At 35.9% G+C, this 27,632-nt stretch overlaps 1 protein-coding gene across 4 annotated transcripts in view; it reads left to right on the top strand.

Moving 5' to 3' along the window:
- Positions 1-27,632, top strand: part of CNTNAP2 (contactin associated protein 2) — a 1,219,341-nt gene that overhangs the window by 505,767 nt on the left and 685,942 nt on the right. For 3 of the 4 annotated variants that reach the window (XM_030007829.1, XM_030007833.2, XM_030007832.1), the window contains exon 4: positions 21,294-21,441. In XM_030007829.1, the coding sequence (XP_029863689.1) occupies positions 21,294-21,441 (148 nt within the window). Of the gene's footprint in view, positions 1-14,624; positions 14,661-21,293; positions 21,442-27,632 lie in introns of those variants that run through there. The other variant, XM_030007830.1, reaches the window with a different exon arrangement.

Raw genomic sequence — 27,632 nt, 5'->3', positions numbered from 1 at the left:
TTAGTTTCAGCTCAAAGATTTCTTGAGTCGCATGTGGTATTACCTATTTAGTAACCCTCAGTGGATTCTTTCCTATGTTCTTTCGCAGCTTCCATTCTTAATCCCACCCAGGCATTTAGTACCCACAACTTTTGTGGTAATAAGTTTTATAGGTCACTGCCCATTTGCTGAGTTTCCTCTCTTTTTTGATTGTTTTGAACCTACTTTCATTTGATGCTCAATATGTCTTTACCCAAGAAGATCATGTGAAAAGTTGATCCCTCTTACACTCTCTCCACGTCCCTTGTGATTTTGTAGACCTTCTTCATATTCCAGGGAAGTAATTTATTTTCCAGATTGAAGACTCACAGATTATTCAGTTGGTTCTCATACAGAGGTTTCATTCCTTACCTCTTTTATATCCTTCTTGAGATGAGGGGACTAGAACTTCACATTATGTTCAAACTGTAGATGAACCATGGTTTACAGTGGCATAACTGTATTTTCTGTACTCCTGTACCAGCATTTAATTTACTTTTTAACTGCTACTGAGCATTGAGCTGGCTGTTTCATGGAACTACCGTTTATAATCTTAAGGTCTCTCTTCTGAATAGTAATCATTAGCTCAGAGCTCATCATTTTTATGTGAAATTAGGATAGTCTTTTCCCCATGTGGCACTTTACATTTATCTACACTTAATTTCAGTAATTCAGGCTCGTAAGACATATTCTGCTTCAGTTCTTCACAGTGCTCTCTCACCCTTACTACCCAGTCTAAATAACTTAGTACTATCAGCAAACTTTCTTATCTCTCTTCTTACCTTCTTTCCTATATGGTTTATGAGTATGCTGAATGCTACAGGTAACAGCACAACTCCACTGGAGATTTCCACTGTTATAACTCAACATTCTCTAAGGCTTCTCTTTTAACCAGTTATTTTACCATTAAGGACCTTCCTTCTTATACTATAACTGCTTAGTCATCTTAAAAGTCTTTGGTGAGGGATATTTTCAACAGTCTCTGGAAAGCTTAACTGATTACATTAACCAGATCACCTTTATCCATATGCATATTTGCTCTTTCAATGAACTTCATTGGGTTTATAATGAAGGATTTTTTTGTAAAAGCCAAGCTGCTTCTCAAGCAGATCATAATTACTCAGGTGTCTGCACTAATTCTATTCTTTATTCTAGTTTGTAAGACTTTGCCTGACATAGATGACAAGCTTACTGGTCTGTAATTCCCTGGGTCTCTGGAGGAAGATTTTTAAAAATTGCCATCCTCCTATGGTTAGGCACCAAAGCAGTTTTATGTGGGAAGTTAATCACTGTTGTTAATAATTAAGCTACTTCATCCTTGAGTTGCTTTAGAACCTATGGGTGAATACTGTCTGACCTTTGTGTTTTGTTACTTTTTATTTTGTTTATTTGTTCCAAAACTGCTTCAAACTGAATCCTTGACAATATCCCTTAGAAAGAAGAGATGCATGGGGGAGATCACCCCAGTTTCATCCACAGTATGCAAAGAACATATTTAACTTCTCTGCCATGACTTTCCTTTTGTATTCTGTTTATATCTATTCATCTGCTGGTCTTACAAAGTGTCTTGGCAGGCTGTGTTCTTTTGACATGTTTGAAGACAGATTTATTACTCATTTTGTTTTGGTATCTGATAAGACAGTCCCTGCAGCTTACTTACTACCCACTTTTGCCCCCGATAATAGAAGAAATTGTCATTTGGTTTCTAGGTGAGGTCCTTTGACTTTGCATTAGTTAGCTCTCTCTTAAGTTTTACCACATTGTTGCTCAAGTCTGTTAATTTTTCCTTGATCTTGGTAGAAACTTCAAACTTTGTCATCTATGTGTTCATTAGCATATGCCTTATTTCCTTTGTCCAGTTCATTAATGAAATAATACAAAACCCAAGAATGATTCTTGAGAAACTCAGCCAATAAACTCTATTCTCCTAGTTCCCTTGTCACGTTCCCTTGGCTCCTTTCCAAATCTTACACTATTTGCCATCTTCTCCATCTCAATTGCTTATCTCCCATGAGTGAAGAGCAAACATTACGTTGAAATCTACCTATATTCCATCTCTGTTATAAAAAAACTCAACCCAAACCAAAAAAAGTCTTGCAGAAGAGATATTAGATGGGTTAGCTTAACTCTGCCTTTGATGGATGTTATTGTTTCCCAGAGATTTATACGTCTTTCTTTGTTCTTTGCTTCAAAATATATTTAGCGTTGAGTAAGTTTATGCTAAAAGTCTGTGGTTTTCTGGACAGTTATTTTGCCTTTCTTAAACTTGGTAAATATGAAGGTTGTTCACGAATCCTTGTCTTTCCCCATCCCTTCGTTCTCCACTCCCTATTGTACAAATTTGATAGATACATAACTCCTGGAAAAAGGACTTAACATTTCATGCATAATTTTCTTCAGTCTGTTTTGGGTAAATATTACCTGGTTTTCTTAGGTATGCCTAACATTGTGTCTTCATGATTTATTTCTGATGTGGTCATTTCCATTCTGAACTATTCCTTCCTATTATCTATTTTGGTTTTGCACTCTATGTCCAATTTTGTTTACCTTAGGGAAGAACAAAACTTGAGTATTCACTTTGCTAAATACCTTCTACTCCTCATTTTATGTTGTCTCTTAATTTCTGTGGTGTAGCAAAAGGATCTTTCTGTTTAATGTTTTTTTGCCTAATCCACAGGTAACATTCACTCTGTTTCTACCTGAACCTTTAAATGCTGATCACTTCCTTGGTTCAGACTGTAAGTTAATAAGAGGCTGTACTTAGGGAGGCTTTCTGCAAAAATAGAGAACATCACATCATGCATGTAGACCATGACACTTCCCCTGTACCTAAACTTTTCTGTGTTTCAATAAAGTACAATCAGCCTTAAGGAGAGGATAGCTTGGTGTTTATTGAGCCATAAGCAAGGAGTATGGGATTGTTCAGATTTTCACTAATAGAAGAACTTTTCATAAAGGTTAGGGCAATTTCTATTTAGGAAAATAGTTGTGAATTCCTTTAAAAAAATCACATAAAAATGCAGTAATTTATTTTTTCTTTTTAAAATCTCAAGCCTGCCTACTAATTATAGTAAAGAAATTTGTGAAAATATACTATTTCTTCACTATACAAACTTAATAAATTTCTGGATAGTACATGCAAGGCTTCACTGATAAGAAGCACTACTGAGCATTCCAAGAGTGTCTTATCCTATTGAGTAGGCAGTACTGAAATTTTCTGCTGTTTCTGAAACATGTAATCAACTTGTAATAAACTAGAGACTTAATCAGACCCAGCAACTACGCAATGCATCCACTGATTTCCTGATTTCTGCTGTTTCCACGCCTTTGTCAGCAGAAGTTGGCAGAAATGAGGATGTATTTGCTGGCTCTATAGTTTTAAATGACAATTTTTTTTTGCTGTTCTTTCCTCTTCCCTTCCCCACGTTGTTGTTTTCCCTGTTTTTTAGCACTTGAGAGCTCAATACTATCATTAGAGTACTTTGTGTTTGACTCTTTCTACAAAACTTCATTCATTTATGATTTTTATGATCTTTCAAAATGCGTCAGTACACTTACAGTCTGAGAAGACATGTCTGTTTTAAATTCAGAATTTAGGTAGAAATATAGTGTATAACTTGTAGATGTCTGAATTGATGAACTTTCCCCTGAATAGAAATACAGCATCTCACTTGGGCCTAGAATGGGTCAGGTCACTCACTCAGATATTGCAAACATTATGTCAAGATGTAGCTGTCAAAGGCAAGTGCGTAGTTACAGCTCCACACAGCAATTTTCCAGCATAGCCCTAAGGGTTTAATGCTCCTTTCAGGAATACAGCATTGCATACCTGTGATTAGAGCCAACTTCTTACATATTCTCATCATTTACTGCTAGAGTTCTTTTTCCCTTAACACAACAACTATGTGAGAAGTCAGCCCTCAGCATTCTCATTTACAGATGATCTACAAAGAAAACAGAGCTGACTTACTGATTGACCTGTTGGAGCAAAAGATAAGGTACTCAGTATTCGTGTTGAGAAAATTTCTAAAATCCTTCCTCTTAGGAGCACCTCTCACAAGTGAGCAAACCACCTTCCTAAAAACAGGCAGTGACTTAGATGTCTAGGCATTCTGCTGAGATATACTGGGGTTATTTGGAAGTACAGCCGAAGAACCAGAGCTGATGTTGTAAAATATAAATGAGCATTCAGAAACTTTTCACATATATTTTTTAATACTGGCTATTTATACACTGTCTTACACTGACACCTAACTTAGGTAGGTATATTTTGATTTACTAACCATCTTTTATTCTGTATAAAAAGGTAATATAAAGATGCACGGTGTCCTAAAAATATGTTTTGTTAACTGTGGATTAAATGAGAGACAATAAGAGCATGGTATGTGGTGGTTCTGTATTTTGTAAATATAGTACTTGAGTAATAGTCCTTTTTTTACAAAATCATGCCATCCCATTCTTTATTATTTGTATTCATTTCTGACATGTAATTTTTCCACTTTTCTGTTTATGGTACTACTCCATAGATCCAGGTTAACACTTTAAAATGGTGGTCTTCATGCTAGATTTTGGAATCATGGATAGAGTGCAAAGTGTTTTGAGCCACAGTATTTGACTCAATTATTAAGTCTAAACATGGTGATTAATTTATCAATGCAGACAAACTGGACCCCAGCATAAATGTAACCTGATAGGATTTGGGGATTTTTGTTCCCAAGCATTAGTTTTCTGCTATCACTGAACCCAAAGGCAAAAATATTAATCAGTATAACCGAAGAAATATATGTGAATTTGTATATGAACATTCTACTCTATATATTCCTATGGCATAGAATGCCTGGTTCTAATGTGCAAGTAACTGTTACCAGAACACGTGGGTAGACCTTTAGATAAAGTTCTTCTCTGAACTAAGTTTATAGTGCTAGAAGATAAGTAGGTAGCCCTAGGGCAGGATTAATCTCATACACAGACAGATATACTCTAGGCACCTAGAGTGCAGTTCCATTTCCTGAATTGAAGTACCCAGCACCAGCTGAGAGACCTCAGGCGGGCTGCCTGGCCACAAGCTTTTGGCTCATCTCAGACCTCCTGCATGTTGTGTCATATCTGCTGGGTTGATGGGGATGTCTTGGTTATTCTAGCATGTCTGTCACTAAGCACTTCAATTTAGCACCTAAATTAAGCTCTTGAAGTTGAACCCTTTTATCCCAACTCAGAAAAGCATCTCATTTCAAGATGGCACTTACATTTTAGCTATTTAACCTAATTCTACTTAAGTGTGTGCATGATGTTAAGTATGTGATTAAGATACGCTTGATGTTCTGTAATGAATTTGTACTTCTGTGTCTTGTCTTTTCTATCTTTATCTTCTGTGTTTAAGATTAAACCCCTAATGGTAGATGTAGGGGGAGTGCCCTGTCCCTTGCAAAGACACGATGGGGTAGGGCGTACTTGCCAGAATGCCGCTTTAGCGTTGCAAGCTGCAGCATCCCACCCTCAGGGGGTGATTTCTGCCGTCTCCTGTTACTCAGACCAGACCTGTGAGGGAAGGATATACCACTCTTTCTGCATTGCAGACCCAGGCATGATGGATTAGCCTGATCACTGTAGGTAGGAAAACAGGATGGGCTGACTGTCCAGCTGCAGCCCAGGGGGAGATTTTAGCTCTTCTATGAGATGCTGTCTACTCCTCCTTCTCAACACTTAGTACTATTTGCCTTTCCAGTGTAGCACAAAACATAAATCATGCCAGCGCTATGGCAAGCTATTGGGAGAAAGAGGCTATTGGGGTATTTACCTGCCTTCAGCCCTCTTTCTGGTTTTTATAGTAGCAGTTGTTTTCCTATGTGTTGTTAGGACAGCAAGCAAAAGCAAGGTTTCCTCAAGTGCTGTAATTCTAGTGAAAACATCAGTACTTGAGATATACAATGTAAAGCTGTTGCAAAGCCCAGCATAGTCATCTGCTGCTTGAGATAGCTTGCAAAAAATAGATTCAATAGTGTCTATAAACATGTTCGTTAATTTTTTACTCTCTATATCTCTTAGGGATGGAGGATGTTCATCATTCTGCATACATCAATGCAAGTGCAATTCAACTTAGTACTGACATATAGTCTAATTGGCTTTAAAATGGAATTTTGTTTTTTGAGTGCTAATTTTCAGATAATGACTTTCTAATTGATTTTCTTTTTATGAAGGACCATTGATTCATTCCCTTTAATGAAACTCAGTTGGCTTCCCAAGAGAATTTGTGAAAAGCTCCTGAAAACAAGGATCTATCACTGCTTCTTTCTTTCCACCTTGCTTTGCTCTCTGTTCTGTCTAAAGTGTATTCTTTTTATTCTTCCTTAAGCAAGCTGAGAGTAACAGGGCTAAACAATTGTATTGTGTATATATATGAGAGTGAATTGGGATATTTGAAAAAAAAAAAAAAAAGCACAAAGATAGATTGAACTTTTGTGACATTCTTCCTAAAAACTGGATATTCACCATGGCCTCTGATATATTAATATGACAGCTATTTAACATTTGTAGCGGAGTTATTCTAAACAATCAGTCTGAATTGCACAGAGATTATCTGAACTGATCTTATTTTACAAAAAGAGGAATGGCAATTTTTAAATGGAAGTATGAGCTATTGTGTTATCATATTGCTTGTATCATTAAGTCACAGCTGAGTTTATATGAAGCACAGTGGAGACTGCCTGAAAGTTTTCTGTTACAGTACAATATAGCAATCCCAGCTAGATAATAATGCATAACATGAGTGATAATTTGAAACCTTTTGGTGATGCCATTTAAGAAGGGCTTGAACCCTAATGTTTAAGACAGTGACACAGCAAGAGAATGAATTCAACAAAAAATGAATGGAAACCCATGCTGTTATTTTAGTCTGATTTTACACATTCATTGGGGGGGGGGGCGGGCCAGAGCTAGTGTCTTTTAAAGAAAGCCTGTACACATTTTGCAAGACAGATCATGTTGTCATTTTGCAAGCTGTTCCAGACAAATTAACAGTTTTGCTTAATTACCTGATTATTTTGATGCTATGGAAGTATAGCCAGTGTTTTCTCATCCTAGCTTGTCAGGTCCTTGCAAAGGCGAAGTTATCCATGATAGTGAACCATTCTTTGATACAGAACAAAAGATTTAATCAGATCCAGTAACTGGATAAACAAACCAGACAAGCCCAAGTAGAAATAATGCATATTTTTAACACTGAATATAAGTAACTATTGGAATAGCTTCCATAGGGTTGTGATAGATTTGATTTTCCATCACTTTCAGTTTTGAAATCAAGACTGAATAACCTTATGAATGTTGCACTATAGCCCAGACTGAGAACTCATTATTTGAATTAGTGCCTGGGAGTCAGTATTCTGTGTCTACTGAGCTCCAGACTAGATTATCATAATGCTCCCTTCTGGCCACGAAAGTCAATGAGTCTCTCTCATTTGATTTATTTCTTTTTTTTTAAGCAAGCAGGGATGTAAAAACAGTGCATGGATTGTTTTTGTTTTCAAAGTATCAGTGCATAAATAATAGCTAATTAATTCTCAGCAAACACTTCTGAGAGTATTATCTCCATTTTACAGACAGAATGAGTTTCAGAGACATAGGACTGTTAGTCTAAGTTCGCACAGTAAGTAAGCAACAAAGCACAACTGCCAACAGTCATTCTTGTCTGCTGTGTTTGTACTATTACAAGTATTTACAGAGCTTTATCAAATGGCTGTAAAGACATTTCCTTCAGGTGCCTTCTGCAATCCTACAGAGAAACGGAGTAACATCATGATAGCCTCTTCCTTCTGAAGAACTCCAAATTTGTTTAAGCACTTGCAAGCATGTTTTCAAAATACTCTCAAGTGGTAACTAAATTAGTCTAGAAGGCAGGGAAAGTGAAAGATACGGAGATCCTTGTTCCTTTGTCTTTCCAGTCCTCCTTCCTAAAAATAACCACAAAGAGTATTTTTGGTTTTTCTCATATTAGTTGTAGATGAAAGGGATACTGGACTAATAAATAGCAACAAGATCATGGTGTCTTCACTACGAAAGCTGGTGATATTAAGAACTCTTGCCATTACTAGGAAACAGCAATGTCAGTGTGACGTAGCTTTGGAAAAAAGAATATGCAAGAAGATTCACTGTGTATCTACTAGCCCTTTCCTGATCAATTTGGGCCTTTGCATAGGAACAGAACCACACTCCCTTTTCTGTGCTGGAGATCCTTGTCACAGGCAGGTAAATCATGTAGGACAAATATTGGGCCTCAGTAGTAAAGATCCATGTACGTCAGAATTTCCACCTTCTGCTTCTACATGAATAGTAAAACACATGAGGCTATTAATGGCACAGGTGTTGCTCTGTTGAACTCCAACTCTTCCTTTCATACAGTGGCCATAGAGGCCCTCAGCCCTGCTCAGTGATAGACTCAAGAGACTGCAGTAAGTCGCACTAAACTCAAAATGTCACTGCCTCCTTGGTCACGGAAGCATGCCTCCTGGCTGCCAAAAATACATAAACTGGAAATACCCGAGTGAGATAAAATTACCCATGCTGCATGAGGAATAAAAATGACTTGCACACAACTAGTGATCAATTGACTCTAAATGTTCAATCCCCCAAGATTTATAACACAGCTTAAAATTAAATTCAGGAAGTTTCCGTTGCAAGCAAATTAGGCCATTAAATCACTTTACTATTCATTTTATGAATTGTAAGGAAAAGAAGTGGACAGGTGATCAAAATTTTAAAATCCTTCCCTCTTCCAATTATTGTTTTCAAAATAGATTCACCTTCGCTGATGATTAAACAAGGAGTTTGATGCATGGAAGTCCTCCTATTTCAGTTATTTGAGGGCATTTGACCTAAAAGATGGCTATACAGTCACTTTCAGAATAGTACTTGATGTGAAACTGAACAAAACAGCTTTATAGGGAAATTATAGAGGCATATTATCTCTGTCAAAGGGAAAAATAAAACTCCTGAAAGAATACAGTTGGAAAAGAGGTAATGGGATTAAATCAGATTATTTACTTTAGAGCAAAAATAGCACCTTCCATATGTCTTATTCTATTGTTGTGTTGTCTGTTTTGTTAAGACAATTAACAGTTTACTAAATTCCTAGGGTTTCCAATCAGAATTACTTCTTACTCTAAACTTCTAATATGGATATCAGGCACTTTTGGCATGAAGGCTGAATTGCCATTTCACATTGACAGAATGGACTTAAGCAGAGACATAAGTATTCTGAAGTCCTTCCAAAATCTTTCTGTCATTTTCATCTTGACAGAAATTAAAAAAAAAGAGAAGTTACCTCTTTCTTTAGGGGTTTCTTTCAGTTAACTTGTAACAATTCAGGTATTTCTTTGCACATTCCTTTATAAAATATTCTTGTGGCTTTTTGATATCCTTTCAAAAGGCCAAGTGGTTAAAACTGTCCTTATTTCCCTAGAAGGGCGATCAGCTTTTAGATGCAAGTGGGACAGGCAGGCATGTTTGAAGATTCTCACATATTGTAATTCTGCCTTTGGGGATTTCTTAGTAATATTCCTTTGATCAATTTGAAAGAATTATTCTAAAGAGTCCTACTCCAGGTGTTCTCCCTGAGACAGGAATTTCGTGTTTGCTTGCAATTTTTCTTATGACTCTCTGCATTTGGAGCTCTTTTAGCCTGTAGAAAGGATCCACATGCTTTTCATTGATGTTTCCCATATTTATATTCGGGTTAGATTTTGTTGCTCATATCCTGGGCCACAGAGCAAAAGGTTCTAAACCTGTGATCCTTTAGGAAAAAGATCTTGACTTAAGGTAGTGATTTTCAGAGTATGGGCTCTGCCTAGGGCAAATAGGAGAGAAGGAAAGGAAAATGGCTAGAGATTTCCTGTACCCTAGTTATCATTGGTAACTGCATCAGCCTTTGGAGTTCTTGATTTTAGTGCACGCAAAGTATTTTAGATAAGTGTCCTGGTTTCAGCTGGGATAGAGTTAATTGTCTTCCTAGTAGCTAGTACAGTGCTATATTTTGAGTTCAGTATGCGAAGAAGGTTGATAACACTGATGTTTTCAGTTGTTGCTAAGCAGTGTTTAGTCTAAAGTCAAGGATTTTTCAGCTTCTCATGCCCAGCCAGCAAGAAGGCTGGAGGGGCACAAGAAGTTGGCACAGGACACAGCCAGGGCAGCTGACCCAAACTGGTCAACGGGGTATTCCATACCATGGGACGTCCCATCTAGTATAGGAACTGGGGGGAGTGGGGGTGGGGGATCGCCGCTCGGGGACTAACTGGGTGTCGATTGGCGGGTGGTGAGCAATTGCACTGCGCATCATTTGTACATTCCAATCCTCTTATTACTGCTGTTGTCATTCTATTAGTGTTATCATCATCATTATTAGTTTCTTCTTTTCTGTTCTATTGAACTATTCTTATTTCAACCCACGAGTTTTACTACTTCTCCCGATTTTCTCCCCCATCCCACTGGGTGGGGGGGAAGTGAGTGAGTGGCTGCGTGGTGCTTAGTTGCTGGCTGGGGTTAAACCACGACAATAAGTTGTTTTTATTTTCTTTCCTCTTGACATGTTCAGAGAGTACTGCGGCTATAGCCAGAAACTGAGACATGTATTAGTGTTAGATGACGTAGTACTAATTTTCCTTTTTTCTTCATTTTTTTTCCTCTAGGCATTGTTTGCTGAATCTTGACTTAACATTATACATGTATTTTGTTCCTTTCATAAACATTACGACTTGGAAGCATACAAAAACAAATCCAAAACATACAAAATTATATTAAATGCATACTTTTCAAGTTTCTATAATTTTAAATGCATTTTGTAATGTTTTAACATGTTTTAAGGACAGCTGAAGACATATTTAAAGAAACCTTATTATTTTGTTGTTATCCAGTCTTATTTCTCATTATTGGGAAGTGCATTTGAGTTATGGAGAACTATAAATGCTATTTGCAATTAACTATAATCCCAGCATTAAACAGATACTGAAAGTATACTGGAAAAACACCTGATTATTTAACTTTTCTCTTCAAAATTTGTTTCTTGTTATCTCAATAAACAATATTAACTTCAAATTTGAAGCAATTAATACACAATAACCAGACTTTATTCCCCACAGCTTGATTTACAGTTGTATTCCTGGAACAAACTATTTCAGATATGGCATGTAGTTTGGTTCGGGGTTGTTTCTTGCATGCTGATAGTCTAGGCAGAATTGCAATGCTCTGAAAAGTAGTCTTTGGACGTTTCTGTGATTTCACATAGGAATGAAAACTACTCATAACTGAGAAAAGTTTATATTAAAATTTGACCATCCTGATTTCCTCATCACCCAGAAGGAAAGAATATGAAAACACCAAGTACGGTAATTTTGAATTATAGTTACAAATTGAAATCACAAATTCAGATTTTCTGTCATGGGCAGAGAACATTGTTTATATTAACATATAACCAATTAAGAGCCCAAAAGCTTTCATTATTTTGTTGCTATGTCTTTACTGAATATAGAATATTCTAAACAGTATTTAAAATAGGTTTTGCCTTTGTCCTTTTTCCTGCAAGGAGTTTCAGAGTCTTATATCTGATGCCGTAAGTCTAGGGGCATAGAATGACACTGCTGAGTTTGTATCTGCCTCTCAGAACTGCACTCACTCGTAACAGCCTCAACTTCTGGGTTGCAAAGTTTCATGTAAGTAACCCAGTAGAATAGTGGAGTTGCGTAGAAGAGACACAAGAAGCTTTGGGACCAGACTGCTGTACAAGGAATAAATACTGTTCTGAAAATTACTTAAAAGCTATTTAAAAAAACATCAATGTGTGTGAAAATTGCCAAGTACATCAGTACTAGAGAGGAAAAGAAACCAAGGACCGCACTGGTTTCCTCTGTGCTTGCCGTTCTCCTCAAGGTGAGAGCTCCTGTCACTGTTGAGCTCTGTAGCCCAGCAGCCAGTGATCAGAGAGCTATTGCTGTTGTTATTTCACTAATGATTGCAGTTGTGTTTAGTTACTTTCGAAACACATTCTTCATGTCTCTCTCTCATTCTACAGAAGATGTAGCAAAAGTAATTTTTGTCTAATGAATAAGACCTAACAACTCCTCCTTTTAACAGGGTCAAAAGCAGTTTTTATTCTGTCTCTATAACTGTATCATACTGCGTTTTGTATTCTTTTTCTTTTAACATGAATCAGTCACTAGGCAACTTTTGGAACTAAAGTTTTGATTATATTCTCCATTTTGTAGAATACATTTATATTGTACCCAGGAAAATTTATGTTTTACTGTGTAGCCAGTGAAGAGTGGCAAGCTTTTAATTTAGATCCTGTGTCCCACTTTGCCTCACTGACCACAAAAGGCTCAGATTTCTAATTTAGGCACCCATGTGAATACTTGACTAAGTGCTTAATAAGTATTATTTTATTTTTACAACCCCATAAACCAAATGAATTTTTACTGCCTATTTTATATGTGGAACTGAGACACTGAAAGATTAAGTCAAAACTACCTAATCATTTTGTGTGCCCAGGAAACTATAATAAGTGCCACTGAAAAGTTTTTGCAACTTACTTGTCTAGCACCACATGGGTGCTGTCACAAAGAGAATCTAGCTCCTGTGCTATAAGGCACACCCTATATGTTACCTTCATGGAAGACAGTCCTTTCCCATCTGGCAGTCCACAGGTTTGGACGCTCTGCATGTTTTAGTTTCTCATGCAAATAAAGGAACTGTCTTCAAGATATCAGTCTTATTCATTATGAATACCCCAAGTTATCCCTGGAGTGGGTCTACTGTGTGACCTGAAATGTCTAAGCATTAAAATCTGTTTAGTTAGTTTAAGACTAAGAGCAAGTTAATGATTACTCCCCAATGTGTTAAGAAATTTTTACTAATGATGCAATCACTTGACCTTGACAGCAAAGATGTAACGTTAATTCAGTGGCTGGAAGGTTGTATTTTCACAAAGTATATCTAAGTGTAAATACTGGATCTTAACTCTTTGGAACAAATTGCCAAAGACAAGGATAGACTTTCATCAGCAAAAGTTTCCAAATCAAGCTCATCTGGTTTTGGTTTTGAATGTAGATATGGTTAAAAATGAAAAAACCACCCCAAAACCTCAAGGTACTGCAGCCTCAGTTGTTTAGGGTATTAGAATGGATAATCACAATTTTGTCTTTGGGTATTGTATGAATCTCTGGGGAATAAATAACATGTAATTATGGAAATAAATGAGTACCATAATGTTCTTCAGGAATTCATTAAAACTCTGCAGGAAACATTACTTCTACTAACAGTGATGACAACTCTAATGTTGTTTTAATATTTTGGTGTGTATTTTAGGTTTTAAAAAAATTTAAAATTTTCTCCATTTTGTGTCATCCTGACCAAAACCTACATGGTTTAACATAGGAGTTGAAATCTCTTATTCCTTATGCAGACCTGAAAATTATCTTCTAATTTTGTGAATAATGGTAGTAGAAGTTTTTCATACTATGTTTGGTGTCCACACCAGACATTTGCTGGTCAGCTATTTATCACATGTCTGGAATATTATGTTCAATTTCAGGATGTGGAGAAGTATGACTCTGTTGGTGCCTTTGCTGTGATGCCATCTGTGATGTCCCATAGATAAAACTTAACAGTATCCGTATGTTTGTATCCTCTTGTTCTTGAGTCTAAAGGTTAGGAGAATAGGGGGATTAAGTGGATTTGTGGGGAGAATAAACAAAAAACCCCAATCTATACACATGTGCACTCTCTGATGTCCTACCTCAAATATTCATGTAATATAAAGTTAACAAAGGATTGCTGTTCTTCTCCTGGAAAGCAGTCAGTTTTCCTAGCAAAATGCACAGATAACTCGGTAAAGTTTCTACACTTAAAAAGGTAGGAACAATTAGTATGCAGAAGTATGAGAAAAACAATTTATTCTTGGGTTTAGGGTGTATTAGCAGGGTGAAGAGGTAGTTCTTTCTTTGTTTGGGATTTTGGCTTTAGGCTTCATTACTCAAAGTAAATTAAACAAAGATAATATGATGCAATAGTGCTGGGAGAGAATAGAGTGTTTCACTTGCATCATCCAGTTAATATTAATCATGTTCTGGAAACAGTGGCCATGCTAGTGTGTGTTTTTTTGGTCTTGGTTTGTTTGTGTATAGGGTTTTTGTTTGCTGGGTTTTTTTAAAAGAAAAACTACAAATATCAATACACCAAGTTAAAACTCAGTGACAGATTTGAATATGAAACTAATTTGTAATTTTTATTTTGAGTATCTGAAATTATATCCAGGTGTCCTGGTTTCAGCTGGGATAGAGTTAATTTTCTTTCTAGCAGCTGGTATACTGTTATGTTTGGGGTTCAGTATGAGAAGAATGTTGATCACACACTGATGTTTTCAGTTGTTGCTAAGTAGTGTTTAGTCTAAAGTCAAGGATTTTTCAGCTTCTTTTGCCCAGCCAGCAAGAAGGCTGGAGGGGCACGAAAAGTTGGGAGGGGACACAGCCAGGGCAGCTGACCCAAAGTGGTCAACGGGGTATTCCATACCATGTGACATCCCATCTAGTATATAAACCGGGGGGAGTGGGGCTGGGAGGGGATCACTGCTCAGGAACTAACTGGGCATTCGTCAGTGAATGGTGAGCAATTGCATTGTGCATAATTTGTTTTGTATATTCCAATCCTTTTATTATTATTGTCCTTTTATTATTGTTGTTATTATCATTATTATTTTCTTCCTTTCTGTTCTATTCAACTGTTCCTATTTCAACGCACTAGTTTTACCTTTTTCCTTCTGATTGTCTCCCCCATCCCACTGAGCGGGGGGAGTGAGTGAGCAAATGCGTGGTGCTTAGTTGCTGGCTGGAGTTAAACCATGACACCAGGATATCATATCTTCCTCTATGATTCCTCCAATTCTCTGTCTTCAAGATTTAAAAACTTTTTCTAGGAATCAATGTACAAAAATGAAATCTGTAGGAGTCATCTGTGAACAGAAGATGGAATTATCCCTTAAAGATTTCTTGAGGCTCCTGTTAAAATAATAAAAAATAAATGTGCTTGTATATGAGATCAAGTTCTTTTTAAGTATAGCAACGGTTAAGCAGGCTGTAAAATGTTAGCGTATTTTATTATAAAAATCAATAATGTTATGTTGCTGAATCATTTAGTTTTGCTTGGAGATGTGGAAGGGTAAAAAGCAACAAATACAGCTTTTGGCATTATTCTTTGAATGTAGTGATAATTACATGATATTATACCTCTAATTATGATGCATACGTGGTTAGACTATGTTTTTAGCATACAGAGACAGATTTTGAACCTGAAGGTAAACCCCCTAGGAATGAGTAGAGAATTTAAGGGAGTAATGTGATCAAAATTATGGGTCTGTTTAAAAAATGCTAGGAAATATTTTGACCATAGAAAAGATGTGTATTCAGTTATATTAGAAGCCTGTTACTAAATGTTCCTTAGTTTGAGTATGTGGGTAGTTTTTCAGAAATTGGAGGTGCTACACTCATAACATAGGTAACTTGCTTAACAGAGATGTGTGGCTGAGGGAAGGGTATGGATAACTATTGAAATTGGGGTCTTACTGTTATCACTGGGAGTAGAATCGAGTTTATATGAGCACAGAGTACCATCAGCAGCATTATAATGTTTAGTTTATCCACATGTTGTTAATCCTGAGCTCCTAGGAGCTCTGTTCATTTTATAACCATGAGTCTCAAAGATGAGATTCAGCACCTGTTGAGGGTATGATTTGAGGGTTTCATCATTTGGGATAAGGGATATACCTGCTATAGCTTTTAATTGCTTTCAGATACTGTTTTTCTGTTTAGATGCATTACTGTGTGAGATGATTGTGAATGATGCTATAGAAATGCTGTTTTGCTTTGAAGATGTTTGTTTTGGTTTGGTTTGTTTTCAAGGAGACACAACAGTATGCAAGCTGTAGTGTTACTGATTGTGCTGTTCAATAGAGAGAATGAAGAAATGGTTCTTCAAGCAAAAGGCTACTGCTTCCCATCTCCTGTTCTTACTCGACACAGCACTAGCAATGTGTCAAACCTGAGCTAAAACAGACCAAACACAGATTTGTTTCTTTCTGACCCATTCCATTTTTTTCTGTTTATTTGCTATTTTTCTTTCCTTCTGCAATCAGTTTTCTTACCAGCTCTTGTTTTCTCCTCTTCTTTTTTTTTCCCCTTCCTCTTTGAAGTTAATCTCATAACATTTTCTTTTACCCAGTCCTTTTATTCTTGCTGTTTCAGCTTACATCATACATTTGGGCTGGATTTTCATAGGTATGGAGCTGAGAAATGTTTCAGCAGCAGTGAGGTACTTAGAGCTTGACTCGATTTTCTAATGAAGTTAAGGTTTTCTTTGGAAGATGTTCATGTTGTAAAATATCTTGGTTTCTCTGAATCTACTATGGATTTCAGTCAGCTTGTGCAGAACCAGTACATGATGTGAATTTTTCCAGGGCCCATGGATTTGGGCTGCCCTGCTCTGCCCAACACCCTTCCACAGCACTGCTGGCTGGGAGCTCCCAGCACCCAGCCTGCCCTGCTCCTCTCCTCAGCGGTGCAGAGTCTTAAGAACTCAGGTGAAGAACAAAGTTTTCCAGATTTTCTTTGCTGTGCAGGCAGAGGGCTGGCAACCATAACCAAAGCTGTCAACTTCTCAAGTTTGTAATCCTTCTAGTTTTTGGAAAAGTATTTGTTTTGGAATTTTGGGGGATTTTCTATAAAACAAAAATTTTAAGGTGTAGCTAGCTCCATGCTTAACTCATATTGGAGTCCTCAAAGAAAACCCAGTTATGTTTCCCACAGACATCTTCTATCTGTCAGTGGATGTTTCCATATTTTATAATACCATACTTTTATTAATGTGGCTTTACATGAAAATCCTGTTTCTGATTATGAGAACCATTTGTAGAGCTCTAGTACCATGGAACATAGACTCTGTAGTGTTTTCACTATTGCTGTGTCAAAATAAAGCTAGAAGCCTAGATTTTTTTCATAAATTCAGACCCATAAATTATTCCCTCCTTTGCTTAAAATGCCAATGGCAAAATGTAACTGTCAAGAAGTATAATAGTAAGTATATAATTAAAGTAATGAAAAAAATTACTAGTAATTAAAGTTATGAAAAAAAATTAGTCCTTCCTCTTTTAACTAGAAAAGAAATGTCATCCTACTATTCCATGCATTGCCCGATTTTTACATCACCCTAGAAAGAGCATACTTTGAAGTAATTTTAATAATTGTCTCTGAATAAATCATTAATTTGGATGGAGAATTCTTCACCTGAATTAAGTCAGGTGAAGAATTAATTTTCCCCTTAAGCAAGTTAGGTTCTCTGGTATATATGTGATGATTTTTTGGGGGGTGAAGTGCAGTTTTTTTCTCTGCTTCACTAAGAGTTGAAAGATTGCAAACATCTTTTTGTTCATTTGTTTGAGTATCTGAACAACATTCTTTCATTCTTTTCCTCTTTGGTTAAAGTATGAAAACTTCCACTTTTGTTTACTTAATAACGTTTCTTTTCATTCAGTCTTGAGCCTCCTTACTTCAGAGGTGTTTTTTTTAATGCTGAGACTTTTTTTTAAACCTTTATTGTAAAAGGCAATCAAAGTATTTTTCCAAAATGAGATTTTGTAATATACTTGCTGTATCCATAAAGTTGAGTACTGAATGTTATTGCAAAACTGTCCTTTTACATGAAACTAAACCCATTTTTGTCAGTTTTACTTAAATAATAGTACTAAGCTTTGTTACTTTACTATTATACTTTACAACAATACTACTATAAATTTATAATTTAGCTTTAACATTTATTATTATTGATTAGAATATCATTGTTCTGTAAATACAGGAAACAAAATTGAGTCTGAATCTTAACTTTCCCTAGCTTTTCTTCTAAATTTCACAAAAACTTACCTTCACTTTGCTCAGGTTCTTTGTTTATGCAAAGTAAATTATACCGAATGTCTCTACTGTGTCTCTACGTACAGTAGTGTGGCTGAAGCATATTGATAAAGTGATAGTGAATTTCAGAGTTCATACAGCTTGTTTTTGCTGCTGCTTCTGCTGAAGAAAGCTCCTGTGCCAAAAGCTTTTTTATTTTAAACTTAATTAGTTGGCCCATTAAAATATATTACCTGTCCTATAAACTTGCCCTGGTAATTTTTGAAAAATACTTAGAGCTGAACAATTTTTACTCTTAAGGCAGACAGTTGCAAAACTCTTAGTGAGTACTTTTGAAAACTCCGTTCAACATATGTTCAAAAGCAGTGTTTAGAAAGGATTTGGGGGAATATTTTCTTACCTGTCCTTATTCTTATTTCTTTGCTGTCCTGTGGAACATTGCCTTTGAGACAAATGATTGTTACTCACAACACTCCCGATCTTTTCATTGAAATGTGAGCTGAAACATAAAGCAGGTTACAGAAGTAGGTATCCAAAACAAGAGAAATGACTTGTAGAACAGAGGATTTTGGAATTGGACTGGTGAGACAGTGCTACCTGTTTTACAGACAACTGAGCCATTTTGGTCATTTTCCCAGTTTGGGTTAAAGAAAAACCATGTTACCCATGAAAAGCAGACATTTGGCAATAATACTTAAGTGAGTTTGTGAGATTAATAATCCATAAAACTTGTTTAATTTATACACGTATTTCCCCCTTTTTCTGAAAAATAGTTTTGTAAGGGGGTTTCTTGTTGTACATTTCTATACTTTTTTTTAGCCAGAGATTCACTCCCTCTTTAAAAAAAATTTCCTATTAGAGATGTGGGTCTAAATTATACTTTTAAATCTTATTAAACTGTATGTTAACCTTAGCAAACGTGTGGCTTTGAAAACTCTATAAACTGAATTTTAAATGAAAACCTGCCTTTCTGAGTCCACATACAAATCTCAGTCAGAAAAGGAGATTTTACAGCAATAGTACATAATTCACAAGCTCCTGTAAATTGATTTTTCAGCCTTGCAATGATGGATTTTGGCTTGATGTTTGCATTATCCACAAAGTGTGTATTACTGTACCACATTTATCTAAATGAAGGCTGTATTTAAAAGATATTGTTCTGCTGGAGACTAAATGGAATGTGTTTTAATAATCTGGGAAACTAATGACAGACTGCCCTATTCTCTATGGACTGTGTTTATGCATTCAGCACAGGTTATGGGATCATATACCAACAGACACCCTCAAAATATCAAACACCTGATGGTTTCAGCTCTAAGTCTTTCTGACAAAGGACTGTTAAAGCATAAGTCAGGGTACAAAGTTTGGAGAGCTACAGAAAATCATTTTGATTTTGAGAATAATTTTTCATCAATCCTTTAATCAATTTATATAGAAAATATCATGCCCTCCTATATTCAGCTTCCTGCCCCTAATACTTCTAACAAATTAAACAAACAAACAAACCCCAAAACAAAACAACCAGCAAAACCCTACATTAAGAGAGTTTTGATAAGATTTTGCCAAGCATCACAAAACTAAGATATGCCCAAGCAGAAATTGCTTTTGAAATATGGAGCATTACTTTGCATGGTCACTAAAATATATATTTTTCAAGGATCAAATTCTTTATTCCCTCCATGAAGTTCTGTGATTCCTAGAACAAGACTAAGAGGCAGCTGTTCAATAGGATTTTTTGTCCTCATTCAGTGTATGCTTTCCTTTGTTGTTTGTTGTCTTCTGTTCAGCTCAGAAGACAGAACTGCTAATTTCCTTATAAATACTTACCACTTGAATGTGTATGTGCTTCATAGACATTAATTAATGTATCTTACAAGCTCAGCTATGAAGTGAGGAGTGCCATCATAATCATTAGCACATCAATAGCTGCAGTACAGAAAAATTAAGGTGCATGTAACTGTTATTATATGTCATAATTGTTGGACTCCACCAAGGAAGGGATCCTGTGGATCTTCCTTACATTTACCACCACCTAGATCTACAGTGCACTGTACAAAATAATTATTCATCTAAGATATCCTTTTGGAATAAGTAGTATCTAGGCATGTAATTAGAATTAGGTATTGCTATATCTGTATGCAAGGGCCAACTTAAATTTTGTATCTTTCAAATTTTTGTTGACTATATTTTGCAGTAGTATTGCTTACAGTCCAGTTGTTTCTTTCTTTGTTTTTCATTCCACTATCAGTATTTATTATAGGACTTTATATGGATTTATTCAGATGGCAGATGTGTAGATACTACTACTACTGAACATTTTTTACTCTGTAGCAAAAATATCTTTTTTTAATGAGGATGCACAAAAATTTCTTATTTTCATAGGCTCTCTAATAATGGGTCACCTTTTCTCTGTTCATTTATGACTACTCTGTTCACTGTTACAAGACACTGTTACTTATTTCTGTTGAAAATTACCTATGAAGAGGTGTGAAAGTTCCTCTGAAAATACTGAGAATAGCTGAATGGTAGTCTTTAACATCTGCCATCAGTGAATGGATTGTCCGTAAACTGACAAGACAAAAAAGATGGTCTATTATGTTAGCTAATAGGTATTGTTTACTTTTAAGCTTGATGCTATGAAATATTTTACCAGTAGGTACAAAACTACAAACCAAGTGCTAAATATTTACTTCACTGACTTTCAAAACTCCCTTGAGAGCTCTTGTGTCCTTTCCTGACTTCTAAAGTTTTATTAACCAAAAATAGGCTGTGCTGTGGGTGACAGCTATGGTTAGGAAAGAAACTGGACACTCACTTTCCAGCAGATAATATACATCAGAAGTAAAGGAAGATTTTTGAATTCTTAGAAAATTGAGAAATTGAAAGGGTCCCTGTCTGTTGTAGGAAGTGAGTTGTTTCAGTGTTCATATTTACAGGAAAATTACTGGTGTGTGTAATCTTACTGATAGAGGATGAGTATTGTCTTCTCCAGAACAACCACTCTGGGTTGGACACTTTTATTAACATGTTAATAACTGAGTAAAAGATTAGTGATGCAAAATGGATTACTGTCTTAGCTAGCAGGAGCTGTTCCATGATTTCAACACATCTGTTGTGGACAAAGAGGTCTCAATGCTACTGTTTTGGTATTCTTGTGAGACTTTGTAAATCAACTGTTCATTTCGTCGCTATCAAAGAAACATTTAAACCAAACTTCAGTGTAACCTAGACACTCAGAGGACTTCACTACCTAATGTTTTCCTTCAGAACCAAAGCTTTATAGCATGTGAGGTAGAGGTAATACAATAATTTTCTTTTTCTGCTTCTTCTTTCTCTTAGGCATTTCCTGGAAATACAAACTCTGATGGTGTGGTCCGACATGATTTACAACATCCAGTTATCGCTCGTTATGTACGGATAGTTCCTTTGGACTGGAATGGAGAGGGCCAAATTGGGTTAAGAATTGAAGTCTATGGCTGCTCCTATTGTAAGTTTTTCCATGATCATCCTTTTTTTTTTTTTTTTTTTTTTTTTTTTCCCCTAAATAAAAACTGGGTTTGGGTCTCAGATTAAATCTGAATCTCAAGTACTTTTTGCTTAGATAGGTTAAGATGTTCCAGGATCGCTAGTTATATTGCCCAGGGCTTCATGCAATATTTATTGTAACCTTAACTCTGAGTTGCTGGTTTGTTCTTCTCTGGAAGATGCAACATTGGAATTCGTGAAAGTGCTTTGAAGTTGCTCCTTTTTATCTTCATGGTTTCTTTTGCAGAAGACTCTGGCTATTATATAAGCTTGAATGGGCCAGTTGAGGAAAAGATAGTATTCAGACAAATGTCATGTTGGGTCTTGAGGGGAACAACTGGGAAACAGGACATAATTTATTGCCTGGTGCTAGAGTTAAAATTAAAGCAAATAAATAAGAATTCTATCACAGGAGCTCAGATTGTCTAGATATGTGACGTTTTTCAGAGGTTTTTCCTTTAGTATTTGAATATGACTTTAGAATTTCATTTGAAATCTGGATGAGCAATGGTACAAATGCCTCTGAAGTTAGGAGCAGAACTGATTATGTTTTAAGAAAAGCAAGGGTAATTTCTAAATGCCCTTCTGTGAATTCAATCCAGCCAGTGCTTAAAGAAAATCTACAAACCTGCAGAAAATTAAGTATCTGATGTCCTATTTCTAAGTATGTATTTTATATGCAGTATCCTGTCTTTGTTGGTGTTTTAGCTGGAAGAAGCTATTTGAGATTTGTCTTTTAATAACCAGGTGTTAGAATAAGGTGAGGAGCACACATCTGGAAGACTCATCCATTAACTTCACTGGGTGACTTAAGGCATATGGGAGCTCTTTGCCACCCTAACTAGCAAAAAAGAACACCTTGTAATTTCAGTTCTTGTTTTGGTTTGGATAGATAGTCAACAGGCTATATATTTTCATTTAGCACCAGTAAGAACCACAAAGAATAGAGTTTTGGTATTATTTTTCCTATTTCCACGCAATGAATTAAAGCCCTATTTTAAAAATTTGTATTAAACCACAGAGAATTTCCCAGTAGCTGCAGTAACTTAGTTGAGAAATCAAATCATACTGGCTGTGGTGTTGGTGCTGCTGTGCTGAGGGCATGCATTGGTGTTAGATACATTCATAAAAAGACAACAGTGTATCTGAGGAACTGTGGGTTATTCTAAAGTTGATTCTTACTTAAAGAGAAAATGAGCTTCTGAAGTTTTAGGTACCACTGTGATTGTTCAGTACATGGCTCTTAAACAAGTATTTACCATCATACTGCTAAAATGTTTTATGTGCAGTTTTAAGTATACCAACCACTACAGCATGGTTAATTTTGCACCATGATAAATACTTACTTTTAAGTATACCTCCTTACTTGTTCATCAAATGCAAATTCAGGTGTTTGATACAAGAAACCAAGATCTAGTTTACTGTGAAATATGACTCTCTTTAACAGAAAAAATGTAGCAGAATCAAACAATAAAACCCATGATCTTTGCTGCAATATTTACAGGTAAAAGTAGTATTTTTTTTTTTGTGATGAAATAGATAGACAAAATACTGTAGGTACACAACAGCGTGCTTTTAGAGGCTTAAAGTAAATGTGAGAAAAAGTAAAACATAGCTTGTTGACAAAATGATTCCGGTTGTTTGATGAAAAATTGCTTGCTTGACAGACTTTTGGAGGAGAATAAAAAGCATCTGCCAAGGAAACAATGTATGGAACTATGAATATACTGATAAATGTGTCTTCACAGAAGAACTGAGGTGGCCAAACACAACTTTGTAATTTTACTGAGAGAGTATTGCTGGTCTGTTTGTATGAGAAGTGATTTCAATAATTGTTGGGAGGGGTTGTATAAGATTAATAATAATATTTTACATTTTTATGTGTATAGGGTCTTTTCTTTCAAAAACCCTCCTAAAACACAGTGTGTTTTTTACATGCAGGAATTGGGCTGTCCCCAAAATGCTATCAGTAGATAGCAGCAGAGCAGTTGAGAAGAAGGACTAAAAATTCACTGTGTTAAGAGAGAGGAAGGCAGCCCTGTGGTATGACTACTGGAGCTAGGGAGTAATGTGTACAAATTCCAGCTTGTCTTCAAATGCATCATTTGGAGCCAGGTGTATAATGCTGCATCATTCCATGTAGACGTGTCCTTTGGGAGAGGCAAAGTTTTTAACCTTATGATTAGAAGTGCATATATTTGCATATAAATATAAGCACTGTCATTAACCAGTATGGTTTGCAGATTAATCCTGCTGTCACTGAAGGAACTGGCCATTTAGATAACCAGTAATTTTCAAAGCCTGATTAAAAGATCGGCTTCTAGTCAAATCTGCCCCAAATTTTGGAAACATTACCTAAATAAAAAGGCTGCCCAATATATCGCAATCATAATTTTTCTTTAAGTTTATAGATTCATATTGAATATATTCTTTTATTTAGATATTTTAGAGAGCACATTTTCAGATACAAAAATCAGGTATTTTCTCACAGTGCAAGCAAGGTTTAGTTGGGAAGCCATACACTTAGTGACTACAAAAACTCTTTCCTTGCACATTACTGCAACCAGGTCACTAGTCTCAGAGTATTAAGAAAAATACTTCGTCATATTGAACTGCTTATTCAAAAGTCAGCTCATTAATTGCCATATTTTCTGGTTCCTATTTTGTCTGGGTATGCATATAAGATACACATTTAATTTTTTTGTACCAGAGGTGAAATTCATGTTCTTCCTTCCCAGCACATTAAAGTTAAAAAAGAGGTGTGATTTCCAGAGACTGATTAGAGCTCACATTTGTGCAGAGAAGTTCATAGCATTACCAAATCTTCTTTCACTTTTGTTTTGTTTTGCTTTAAGTTTGAAATCTGGGCTGTCTTTGAAACTGCACCATTGTGTTCTGTGTAGATGAGATCTGTGGGGCTGTCTTCTAAGAGAACTGCTGACAGAAGTCACCAAAAAAGAACCAGGGCCTCACTCTACAACAAGATTCAGAATGAACATTGTATTTTTTATCTGTGAATAAATGGTGACATCGCATTTAGAAAAGATTTTCATTCTCCACAGGGCAAAGCTAATTATGTCCTATTAAAGAAGAAAAAAAAAATGGATAAATAACTTGCTTAATGGCTATGTTAATGGAGGAGTTTCATGAGAACAACAAGCTTGGAAAACAACAACAAATACACTATTATGTAACATAAACAACACTTTTTAGTCAGTGGGAATTTTAGCTTTTATTTTAAAATTATCTATTTCATACACCGTAAAGGGGAAAAGGGTCTTTACACTTGCAGTAACATCATTTGTCAAAAAGCAAGTCACAGAGAAGAAAGTAATATAACCAAAGGCAAAACATCCACTGAATCAGTTAGGTCAAATCTGATGGCAGATTTTTATTTGTGCTCTTTTGGAGACAGAGCGCAAGACACGTGATATATATCTTCTATCATGTCCACATTTATGAATTTTTGAGGCAGGCAGCAAAGACATGGCTTCTGGAGGCTATGACAACTACAATATAGTACATTTTACTACTGATTCGTGAAGATCATAATAAGCTCCTGCAGGATCATTGCCATATGAATAGTTCCCTTAATCTCCATCCTGTGGCAGATGAATGCCTACAAAAATGGCAATAGTGATATTATTGCATAGTCTTTGGCTACGCTTTTCAAGATAACTGTATGAGGCCTTCCGGGTGCTGAAATCCCATGAGTGGAAAGCGCTCACTGATACCTCTCTTCACAGAGTTTTTTGATACAGCTGTGTTGATTTTCTGTACGTCTGAATCTTTTTGATGCAGTTGTACATCTGATGGTAAGAATTTTCAAATTCCAGATGATTCACTTCTGAAGTGTAGGATATACTTGAAAAAAAATCACTTGAAGGTGGCAGAAAGTCATGCAAATACTCAATATACTCAAGGCAAATAGGTGGCAGGAACAATGATAAAGCTCCATGAATGGCTGCAAACTGAGCTGTTTCCATTCATTGACCAGCTCTGTTTGCTAATACTCAGGAAGCAGTGGGACTGAACAAATGTCACCTGAGCTGTGTTTGCAGATCTGTTCATTTCAATTATTAGCTGTACCACTGGTATTGTGCTATGTCAAGTGATAACTGTTTCAGTTTCCTGATGGGTGACTGATTTTTTTAAGGAGGGTGGGAAAAGAAGGGAAAATAGTAACCACAGTCCTTAGAGTTTTATGAAATAATGAATGTTTGTATGGAGAACATTTACTCTCCAGATAGTAAAGTGAACAAAAACTTGGTCATGTAAACGTGTTACAGGAACAAAAATAAGGTTTGGAGATGCTCTTAAGGGATGAGCCAAGTGAACGTTTGCAAGAACTTACTAGGAACTATTGAAGTGCTAAAAACTATGGGCTGAAGAGATCTTTTGGGTAATCTTTGGTGTAGTTAATCCTATCTGCCTCCAGTGACTTTGACTTAAGCCATGGTTTCCTTTGACAGTTAATTCCACATTCAGCTATACTCATTGTTAGGAAAGTTTCTGTGATACTTATCTGAAATCTCCTTTGCTTGGTTTCATGCTATTGGCAAAAACTATCTATCTCTCATTCGCTGTCTCACATGGTTGCCATACATAGTTAATGAAAGACCTCCATCCTGTCCAGAATCACCTATTGCATCCAAACATCAAAGGGACTATTTAAGGTAGATGAGAAAGCCACTATTACTTCCCTTTTGTGGAGTCTGATCAAGTTTCACTTGGCCAGATTCAGTAGTATACCCTGGACATTTTGTTTCACCAGCATATAGCATTTAAAAAAAAAATAAAAAAAAAAAATAGTATGAGCCAAACTCCCTTGACGTGTCATGATTGCTATTGGAACACCGTCTGCTGAATAAAATACAACTCTATATGTATATAAATGTATGCATACATATTTCTGCTACTACACTTTTGGTACCTACGTGAATATTCACCTAAATGGTCAAGATACTAATGAAGTCCAGTAATGTGCTTAAAGGATTCCCTGCCTCTTCTTATGATAATTTATTACTTATAATAAATGTGCCACTAAGTTGTCTGGTCAGACTTTTCTGACTATCTAAGTGGTGGAACTGCATAAAAATATTAACTGGCAGAAAGGAAAAACCATTTTGAAGTGTATATTTTGTGAAATCATGTTACCATATTTCTAGCAATTTTATGAAATCGATGTAACAGTAACTGAATATACAGGGATTTCAGTGTGGGGGGAAAAACCACAGAACAGAAACAATCATTTAGCAGAGGTCCCTGTAAACTGGGTAGCTTTGCTTATGACAGTGGATGGGACAGTTAAGATTTCTGCTAAACATCCAACCTTTTTTCCGCTTTTCTCTTAAATTTCAGTGTTTTTGTACTGGGTAGTTCTATACCTATTTAGGTCTATGCGTTTGATTTTTAGCCATCATCTTCACAGCTCAACAACATCAAACATAGTTTGATATTCTCTTTCTGACACTAAAGGTGCATGGCTGAATACTCACATCTAAACTGTGGAGAGCGAGTGAAATGAACTGTTGAACTTTTTCTTTGCAGACTTTTAAAGATCTGTTTGAATATGTGTTCTATTTGTAAGATTGCTTCTTTTTTAGCATACTGTCTAGCTTTTTGCCATGCAGGAGATATTTTTTTTTTCCTTAAGGGTCATGAAAATGGATACCTTTTATCCTCCATATATTCTCACGTCATGGTAGTCTTTAAACAGTAGAGTTTGCAATTTAAGACCAAAAATGCTGTCTTTATAAGAATTCTCAGTACGGATTGTTTTCTTCCATCCCCTCTCCAGAAAGAGATGGTTGTGATTGTTCCTACGTGCATGTTCATATATTTTGTCATGAAAATAAGTAAGAACAGGCTTCGGTCCATTTATTACCTTTGGTTGTTACCATTAACAAATATGGGTCTATTTTGGTAGTAGATAGATACTACTTAAAATTTAAAACATCTATTTCCTGCATTTTAAAAATATAAAAAAAAGTTCTAGTATTTATGTAGTGCATTAAAAAACTTACTTGTAAAATCAGAAGATTCAGGCTGAAACAGAAAAAAATATTTCCAAATACCTGTTTAATTTTCACTGTTTTTTTCTAAATGGAATATTTCAGAAAGATTTGACATGAGTTTGTAGTAAAAAAAATT

This window comes from Aquila chrysaetos, chromosome 3 (genome assembly GCF_900496995.4).
Source record: "Aquila chrysaetos chrysaetos chromosome 3, bAquChr1.4, whole genome shotgun sequence".
Lineage (NCBI taxonomy): Eukaryota > Metazoa > Chordata > Aves > Accipitriformes > Accipitridae > Aquila > Aquila chrysaetos.
Note: the sequence above shows the minus strand (reverse complement) of the source record. Positions and strands in the feature narration are given on the sequence as shown.